This window comes from Nicotiana sylvestris, chromosome 1, assembly GCF_000393655.2.
Source record: "Nicotiana sylvestris chromosome 1, ASM39365v2, whole genome shotgun sequence".
NCBI lineage: Eukaryota > Viridiplantae > Streptophyta > Magnoliopsida > Solanales > Solanaceae > Nicotiana > Nicotiana sylvestris.
The window spans coordinates 47,984,677-47,994,817 of NC_091057.1; the positions used below are offsets into that span (position 1 = coordinate 47,984,677).

Here is a 10,141-nt window from a genome sequence, read left to right on the forward strand (position 1 = left end):
TATAAGGAGTTCTCTCCCTTTGAAACCCTATTCCCTGCTTGTTTCCACTATTGTTAATGTACATGGCAGTAATAGCATCCGAGGACCAGGTCCACTTAAGAGACTTCTCAAGATCATTTTTTACTCTTTCCAATTATGCTTGAAGCTGTTTATTTTTCTCAAGTTCAGCACACAAACTAGTTTTTACGGTATTTAACTCATTTTCAAGCTTAATGTGTGGCTCACTAGCTACTTCGTTTCCTTTTTCAAAATTTCCAGGCTTACACTCAGCTTTGAGTTCCTCTATTGTTTCCTTTAAGTCTACAATTACCACTAAGAGGTCATCTCTCTCCTGCTCAATAACAACCACTTTCTCCACTAAGGCATCCTTTTCTTTACTGAAATTCTCAATGGTTTCTTTTAGGTCAACTACTACTACCATCAGATCATCTCTTTCGTGTTCTACACTAGTGATTTTCTCAGTTAGAACCTTCTTTTCAGTTTCCAGATTATCTATAGTTTCCTTCAAATCAACCACACAAACTACCAAGTTATCTCTAGTTTGCTCAGCATCTCCTAACTCCATAGTTAAGGCATCCTTATCATTTACAAGACTATGGTAAGCATCAATTAACACATTAGCTAATGACATGAGTTTTTTTAGGAGAGTAGGACTTTATATTTCTCTGAACATCCCGAAAATTTACCTCATCATTGTCATCATCTTCATCATCATCTGATTGAGCCATCAAAGCAAATATTGAGTCATACTCATTTGCTTCACTTTCAACTGCCATCATTGAGTTGTCACCTTCATTATCTTCTTCTTCAGACTTGCTGGAAGAGTCTCCCCATGCTGCAAGAGCTTGTTTCACAACATTGTCAGCGGCGTTCTTTCTTTTGAAGCATTTATCAGGAACCGGGTTCCTCTTGACTGCTTTGTTAGAGTTGTGTTTGAAGTGTTCTTTCTTCAGGAGAGGGTAATCTTTGATGAAATGCCCTGGCTTTCCACACTTATGACACAGGTCATAATTCTTTGGCTTGCTGGAGCTGCCCCTATTTGGTATACATCCATTTCTTCAAGCCATTTTCTGAAACCTTCAGGTTAAGTAAGCCATGTCATTATCCTCGCCACTTGAGTCATTGCTTTCTGCCTTGAGTTCCAGGTTTTTTTCCTTCTTTGGTTCTCTTCTTTCAATGTCCTTCTTCTTTATTTCATAGGTTTTTAGATTCCCAACTAGCTCATCCATAGTCAACTCATGTAAATGTTTTGCTTCAGTAATGGCATCCACTTTACTCTCCCATGAACTGGGCAAGACACTGAGAATTTTCCTCACGAGCTTGTTTCTAGGAATGATTTCACCAAGCGAGTGTAGCTCATTTATGATGGAAGTGAATCGAGTGTGCATGTCTTAAATGGATTCATCATCCTTCATTCTAAAGAGCTCATACTCAGTGGTGAGCATGTCAATCTTAGATTACTTTACTTGAGTGGTTCCCTCGTGTGTTGTTTGTAGAGCTTCCCATATCTCTTTGGCGGATTGACAGGCTGAGATCTTGTTGTATTCATCAGGTCCTATGCCACACACCAAGAATTTCTTGGTACGAAAGTTTTTCTCCATAACTTTCCTATCTGCACCATTGTATTCTTTCCTAGTCTTTGGCATCGCCATAGGAGGGTCTTCGACCTTCTTTGTTGGGACATAGATCACAAATAACATCCCACAACTCGGAATCTTCTGTCATGATAAAGTCATGCATTCTTGTCTTCCACCACCCATAGTATTGCCCATTAAACCTAGGTGGTCTATAGGTAGACTGACCCTCTTCGAAGTTTGGTGGAGCAGCCATAAGGATCCTTTCTAGGTGTTAACCTGATAGAAAGAACCCGCTCTGATATCAATTGATAGAATATATGAGTCAACCAAACTATATAGAGACCAGGTCCTATATAGGTTTCCACAGATAATACTAATGCAACAGTATGGTATATGAAACTTTTATGTGGAAAAATCCCTGCTCAATGGGATAAAAAATCACGACCTACACTGTAGGATTTCAACTTCACTATTAGCAATCTTTAGATTACAACCTATGCAATCTATGAATTAAACTCTTAATTCCTCCCTAACTTGTCATACACCTATTACAAGCCACTTTGAAATACACATATTACAAAGACTTCAACTCATGACTAACTCTAGTCACGACACAAACACTAAAGGTTTATGGTTTTCAAGGGGTTCCTAAATGAAGTTTCTAGATAAGCAAAGTAGGAATTACAATGAAGAACAATTACAAAGTTACAACTCAACTAAGGACATACAATAAACTTGTTGTAGGACCTGGTCTGGAGTAGTGTTGTACTTTGTTCTTGATGTACTTGACAATTGAATGCTTGATTGTCAGATGCTTGGAGTGCTTGAATAATTTCTCAAGTGTTCAAGTGATGTTTTGTTGTAATGTTCTTTGTTAATACAACTTAGATGACATCACTTGAATGATGTAATCGCTTGGTTGGTTAATGGGGAGCGACTGTTGTACCGTGCTGCACTGTTTGCGTCAGTGCAAGCAATCACTTTCCAGCTGTTGACAGTTGACTTCGTACGACTGTCAAGAAACCCCAAGGGGATCAGGTCCCTATGTTAATTCTTTATCTTCTAAAGCCATAGCAACTCACATTAGCTAGAGTCTATTGATTGAGTTGTGTACCAAGTGTGTCAAGTCCCTTATCTGGTTCTTTGACAGTAAGTTTGTTAGATCATAAAAATATAAAGCTAAGGTACTGTAAACGCATTACAAGGTTCCTAGAGAGGTCTTTTGGAGATTCCTAGAGGCTAAAGGTGTGTTGATTGCTTACATTAGGGCGATTAAGGACATATATGATAGAGCTAAGACTCGGGTTAGCACAGTAGGAGGCGACTCTGAGCATTTTTCGGTTGTTATAGGGTTACATCAAGGATCTGCACTCAGCCCATTTTTATTTGCCCTGGTGATGGACGCACTGACACACCATATTCAAGGAGAGGTGCCATGGTATATGTTATTTGCTGATGACATTGTTCTGGTTGACGAGACGCGGAGTGGTGTTAACGAGAGGCTGGAGGTTTGGAGATAAACCCTTGAGTATAAAGGTTTCAAGTTAAGCAGGACGAAGACGGAATATCTTGAGTGCAAGTTCAATGTCGAGCCGAGGGAAGCAGACATGGACGTGAGGCTTGGATCACATGTCATTTTTAAGAGAGGCAGTTTCAAATACCTTGGGTCGATTATCTAGGGGGATGAGGAGATCGATGAGGATGTCATACACCGTATATGGGCAGGGGTGGATGAAATGAAGATTAGCATCTGGAGACCTGTGTGACAAGAAAGTGCCCCCGCTACTCAAAGGTAAGTTTTATAGAGTGGTGGTTAGACCGACCATGTTGTATGGGGCTGAGTGTTAGCCAGTTAAGAACTCACATGTCTAGAAGATGAAAGTAGCAGAAATGATGATGTTGAGGTGGATGTGCGGGCATACTAGGATGGATAAGATTAGGAATGAAGTTATTCGGGAGAAGGTGGGCGTGGCTTCCATTGATGACAAGATGCGGGAAACGAGGCTCAGATGGTTCGGGCACATACAGAGGAGAAGCTTGGATGCCCCGGTAAGGAGGTGCGAGCAGTTGGCATTGGTGGGTACGAGGAGAGGTAGATGGCGGTCTAAGAAGTATTAGGGAGAGGTGATCAGGCGAGATATGGTGAGGCTTCAGATCTCCGAGGAAATGGCACTCGATAGGAAGCTGTAAAGGTCGAGCATTAACGTTGTAGGTTAGGAGGTAGTTGAGCATATTTAGTCTACCAGTGTGAGGCTAGGCTGATAGGATTTAGTCTTAGACTGCTAGTGGTCAATATTGTGTTTACACTACTCTTCCGTTTTTATAGTGTTAGACCTTATTTATTGGTAATTAATTTTGCTTTCTATTTATTTACTGGTTCTTGTGATGTTGTTATTATTTCTATGAGTTTTTTTGATTGATGATACTGATGTATTGTCTCTTTTCATTTTCTTGAACCGAGTGTCTATCGAAAATAGCCTCTCTACCCCTCGGGATAGAGGTAAGATCTGCGTACACACTACTCTTTCCAAACCCCACTTATGGGATCCGGGTTGTTGTTGTATTTGAAATGACTTATAAAAAACTTCAGAATTTAAAGAGGTTTGGATGGAAACCAAAAAGGTTATAAATCAGGATCAATGAGATGGTGCCACGTTAGTTCCTAAAATGGCAAATATAATATTTCTGTACGAAAGCGGCAACTATAGGCTGCTAGGAATACAGATGCAGTAATACTGTAATAATACGTACAACAGACTGAACCAAACACAGAACATTTGCACCTCCATTTTCAGTCACCCCATTCATACCTTGTGTTCTCTTTTCTCTTATACAAACAAACATATGTATTTGTGTGTATATACAAGGAAAAACAAGAAGGAAAAAAAGTGGTGAATGCTCTGAGTTCCAAAGGTGTGTGTGCGCTTTCTTTTCTTTTTTTGGGGGTTTTCCCCAACTGTTATTTCGCCAAGTTTTACTCTCTAACATGAAATATTTGAGAAATGATTTTGTGGGTTGTTCTTAAAAGTTAAAAAAAGCCTAGTTTTACTTCTATTAAGCTTTCTAAGCTGGTTCTTATTGCTTTTTTCCTTTGTTTTAGCTCACATTTTGCTTTGTTTTTTTTAAGAGAAGAATATGTATCTGTGTTTTTCTTGTTCTGCTAATTCCATTTTCTTATGCTAAAAAAAGGGAGTACTTAAAAAAGCGCCATTGTAGTATTTTACATACTAATATTTTGGTTCTGTTTCTGCTATTTCGCATTTTATTAATGCTTATTTCTAGTATTTATTAAGAAAAACTACAGTGGAAGTGCTATAAAATTGGGATTAAGGGTTTTTTTAGTTCTGCATGTGATGTTGCAGTTTTATGATAAGAAAAAAAAAACTCTATGAAATTGGGCGTCAGGGGTTTTGTTTGCTAAAAAGGGGGGGGGGGTTGTTTGCTTTATTTTATGATGTGATTCTGTAGCTTTCTTGTGTGGGTATATCTTAGTATTGTTTGTTTGAGCATTTTCTTCAGGGTTGTTTTTGGTTAGACCTTAATGCAAGCAATGGTTATTTTTCATTACCTTTTGATCATGGATTGATGAAAGAAACTAAATGTGTTTGGAGGAGATTCCAATTTTTTTTTAAGGGTTTTGATTTGCTTGTTCTCTAAAAGCAACTATGCTAACTTTACCGATACATGCTATTTGAATAAGGATTGGTAAGCTGTCACGTTAAGGGAAGTTCTAATTCTTTGTTTAACTGCAGTTTGCTGAAAATGGAAAGTGAAAAATCAAATAGAACACAATCTGGCTCTGTAGATGTGTACAGTCAGGTTGAGCTTAGGGGTACTGGACCTGATAAGTATGAAACTACCAAATTGGTTGCTAATATTGAAAATGCAGTCAGTAGCAATTTGATATCATCGATGGGTGTCCAGAAAGAGAAATTCTGTACTGATTGTGCTGAAGAAAATCAGCAAACTAGTATGAGGGTCTTAAAAGAAAAAGAATCAAAGAGTCGAAAGAATATAGTAGGCCCCAGAGACCTTGTTTGGGGGAAGGTAATGGCTCATCCATGGTGGCCAGCGCAAATATACGATGAGAGTCTAGCACTTTCTCCACTAGGGCACACAAAAAGAGATGGTTCAATTCCAGTTCCCTTTTTTTGGTGATGACAGTTATGCGTGGCTTGATCACGATCAAGTCATCCCCTTTGAATCTCATTTTGAGGAGAAGTCAAAGATATCAAAACTTCAAACTTTCAGTGTGGCAGTTGAAGAAGCTATTGATGAGCTGAAAAGGAGAGCTGCACTTGGATTGACTTGCTTCTGCCGGCACCCTAGTAATTTTCGACTTGCAAGAACTGAAGGGCTTTACGAAGTTGATGTGAGCGGGTATGAACCTGGGGCTATTTATTCATCGAAGTGGATTAAAAATTGTAGAGATGGTTTCCAGCCACATGGGATGTTTTCATTCGTAAAGAAGTTGGCCACGTCTCCAAGATCTTTGCTGAATATTTATGGGATAATTAACAGTGCAAAGGTTACTGCTTACAGAAAAGCAGTTTTTGAAGAAAACGATGAGACCTATGATCAGGCGTTTGATGAATTTGAAAAAGATGATGAGACTTATGGTCAGGCATTTGGAGTGAAAGACTCAAGCTCAGAGTATCTTGCAGAATTTTCAAAAGACGGAAATCAACTTAAAGGTATCAATCAATATTTCCTCTGGCATAGTTTGTCTTCTAGACTTTTGTACTTTTTTTTTTTTTCCGTTTATGTGAGGAACAAAATCCTCTTCTTGATTGCATCCCCTGAGAAAATTCAGATGCTAATCAAGTCAACTATATCGAGACTGTATATTGATAAGATTTAAGATCAAGCTTGGTTGAAATTTGCATTTTTTTGTCCTTACAAACAGATTTTTTCTGAAGCATAAAATGGATGCATAATGCCGAGCTATAAATTTTGATGTGCTTGTTCAGTCAATCATTAAGTAAGATCAATATCTGGACAAGAGCAAGCATACGTTAATCTATTATGAACGTAATTTCCTTGTGGACTAACAACATGTCCCTCCTATATGCATCCACCATACCTGTTTGGGCACTCAGCTTTTCCATCATTGTATTGTACCAAAATTGGTTTCATGGTTATTTTGCTTTTGCTGTCGCCTCATAAGTGTTTACTCAATTGACCAATTTTAGTTTCTACAAATTTATCGTGCATTCTACTGGCTATTTATTGTTCTAGGATACACACTAGTATTCCATATTTAAATAAATAACACAATGATTTATTTGCTTACTATTATTGACGAGCTGAAAATTTTGTGGTAGATATGCTAAATTTTGTAAATTCCTGCAGGTACTGTTGGTGCTCAGTTAGAAGCTGCAGCCTCAAATGGACCAAGAGTATTTGTAACATCTACTGAAATAGCTCGTTTAGAGAGGAATAATAGTATTACTGTGGCAAAACTTTGTGTTGATATTGCATCAGAGAGATCAGGACCTGCTGCTCTACATTATAAACACAAGGATAACGCTCCAGTTTATAGGAAAAAGAGAAGATCAGAGGTACCAAAAATACTGGATGAATCTAAAAGTTCCCAAGCACTCAATGTGCCTAACATGATTACAATAGAGAAATTGCAAAATCTCAAATTCCCTACTGTTCCTCTTGATGCGTCTGTAAACAAAGAAAAGGAAAAGGAGTCATGTAAAGGAGAAATTAAAAGGAAGAGGATGTTGACCAGTGGCAGAAAGGTAAGTTTCAGAAAGATGCTACCTTTGACAATGTAGTAGCAAAAGCAGGTGGAGGAACTGGCAGGACCTGTTGTCTGAAAAATAGAGAAACTGGCAAAAAGAAGAAAAATAACAAGGTTAATGACTACACTACTCCACGAGATGGTAGTCTTTTGTCCGATTTGCTAGCTGTTGCATGTGATCCATTTTATGGAGCAGAACTGGGAAATGCTACTGGTGCATTGACACTTTTGAAGCAATTTCGATCAACCTTTTACCAAAAGAGTTGTTGTCCAGATGAACATGAGACGACCAACAAAAAGCGGACACTCTTGGAATGCCAAGAACGTATGACTAGGAAAGAAGAGTTGAGGGGGTTGAAGTCCTTGCGCATGACAAAGAAGTGTGGTGACCAAAAACTTTTTGACACCCAAAGAAGGGACTGACATTAACATCCAATCAACATTGCCTATGCAGTCTGAGATGAAGTCATTACCGAGGGAGTTGCCCAAGGAAAATTCTAAGTGCAGGTCTGATGTAGAAGAACAAGCATCTCCCGAAGGTAACGCGAATAGCAACTCCATACTTTGTGAGTATCCAACGGTTGACACATCTTCTGTAAAAGTCAATATTGGTGGTGAAAACTGTCAAGAGGTCCTTTCTGAAGTCGTGTGTGCTTCAAGTCCTGTTTCTTCTAGCATTCAGTACAAGTGCAAAGTTGGTAGATTGGATGAGACTGTTGCGGCCATTAACAGGAAATATTCCATGGATGAGGTATGGAAGAGTCATTATCAACAAAATCTCAGTGCCATTAACAGTTCAGATTTGTCGCTTCAGCTGTCCAACCTTCTCCAGAAGTGCAATGACATTTTGGGTCACAGAACCAGTTCAGCAACCGGAGTTAACTCAAATGAATGATAAACTATACAGTATACTGATGGAGCATGCACAATGAGAAGAAGAAAAGAGCATACAACTTGTTCTCATTGTAGGTTGTTGGGGTTAACTCAAATTGTGGAAGATGTTGGGGTTTCATTCCCTCGCTTGATTTCTAACTAGTTTTCTTTTGTTGCTTTGTTTCTCTTTCGAAAAAAAAGTCCTCGTGAAACAGGCCTATCATGCCCTTGTGGTCTACTTTCATGACTTTCTAGTTTTGGTCCAGTACCATTGTAGGTTGTTTGAAGAAAATGAAAACTATCCAGTACCATTCTCTAATATAACTAAAGCCAGGTTTAATGTTTTATGAATGCCCAAATATATAATGTTAGAAAATAACAAACAAAAATGGCTTTGAGGCGTGAAAATCGGCCGTCCTTAAAGAGTTATCGCATGTATACTAATTTAGGGAAATACAAAACGATTCTCTTCATGATACAACAAAGCCTGCAATAATACTTGTGATTTTCTATACCACTTCGTTGGAAATTCTTGTGTATTTATAGGCAACCAACAGACTCTTTCAGAAAAGAAGTCTTGTTGGACCCTTTCATAACAGACATAACTATTTATTCGAATTTTGAATTTAAAATTCAAATAAATTTGATTTTTCTGTCACAAAATAAAATATTAACTTTTGGATCTGACCCGGCCCATGCCCAAGCTTGGATGTCCAAGTCCAAATCTTTGATTATATATTATATAATATATAAATATATAGTGTACTTAGTATGTGTCCTAAATCAAAGACATAAAAGGGACAAGTGCTTAAAAGGCTCCAAAAAGGCCTTCTCTTTTCCGATGCGGGAATAATCCCACTTCCCAACTTGTGAATAACAAACTATCTTACATATAATTCTATACATATTTGGTGTATGTATTATTTATTTAATATATAAATATTTTATGTATATTTAACATAAAATATATATATATATTTGTATATATGAGGTATTTGTTATTTATTATTCAATATACATTAATTGTAAATGGAACACTTCATTGGATTGTTGGTCATGCTAGTGATGAAAGTGATATGAATGATTCAAGGTTTATTCTTTCGTTAAACCTGGTAGATGAGACATATAAAAATGTAGCAGTGCCCGATCTTGTTGATGCTAGTTTAAATTGGGATATAGGGAGTTTAGGAGGTAATCTATGTGTATCTTATACGTGCGACTTGGTCCAGATGGATGTATGGGTAATGAAGGTGTATGGTTTTGTGGAGTCATGGACTAAGGTGGCTTCGATCCCTTATTCTACAGTTATTTAGATTTCGCCAATTTCCATACATCTCCCACAATGATGAAATTTTACTGCAATATGATTCAGGTTTATTGCTGTATAATTCAACACATAACACTTTCAAGCATTCTGAGATTCAATTCCATCATGGCTGTGGATTTAGGTTTAATCAGTACATTGAAAGTCTTGTTTCGCCAAGTTTTGTGGAGGAGCTATGGATCAACGAGTGAAGGATGAAAATGGTATGGATCTTCCTTATGTGGTCTACTGCAGATATTTTGTTTTTTTGGCAGTCAAATGGATTATCAAAGGGAAAAAAGTCCTACGGAAGTTGGTTCTTTCAAAATTTCATCGTTCCCAAAAGTAGGTGCTAGCAAAAATTGGCTTTTTAGAATCTTAAATTCAGCATGGCTCGATGGTTCGAACGCATCGCCCAACATGTTTATTGTGGATGAGTTTATATAGTAATGCTGCAAGGAATCAACAATTTTCTATCCGTCCATAGCGCGTCAATTTGGGACAAATTGAGTTTCATCACTGAGTGCTAATGTGTAAAGGCTCAAAGAAGGGATACTGTTTTCAATTGACAAACCTTGGACACCTCCAAAATGCTTTATTCGATCAGGTGTACTATATATCTTTTTCTCTCTCCAG

At 37.9% G+C, this 10,141-nt stretch overlaps 1 protein-coding gene across 1 annotated transcript; it reads left to right on the forward strand.

Moving 5' to 3' along the window:
* The first annotated feature begins 4,419 nt into the window (after nt 1-4,419).
* Nucleotides 4,420-8,503, forward strand: LOC104237654 (PWWP domain-containing protein 5-like). The gene is made up of 3 exons (XM_009791837.2): nt 4,420-4,490; nt 5,330-6,271; nt 6,930-8,503. The coding sequence occupies exons 2-3, from the start codon at nt 5,704-5,706 to the stop codon at nt 7,361-7,363; spliced, it is 1,002 nt and encodes a 333-aa protein (XP_009790139.1). The 5' UTR covers nt 4,420-4,490; nt 5,330-5,703; the 3' UTR covers nt 7,364-8,503.
* The last annotated feature ends 1,638 nt before the right edge of the window (nt 8,504-10,141 follow it).

Excerpts from the sequence above, each read along its gene's own strand:
- LOC104237654 (XM_009791837.2), top strand. The coding sequence starts at position 5,704 with ATGGTTCAATTCCAGTTCCCTTTTTTTGGTGATGACAGTTATGCGTGG. Across the intron at positions 6,272-6,929 it reads AGACGGAAATCAACTTAAAG|GTACTGTTGGTGCTCAGTTA; the intron begins GTATCAATCAAT and ends AAATTCCTGCAG.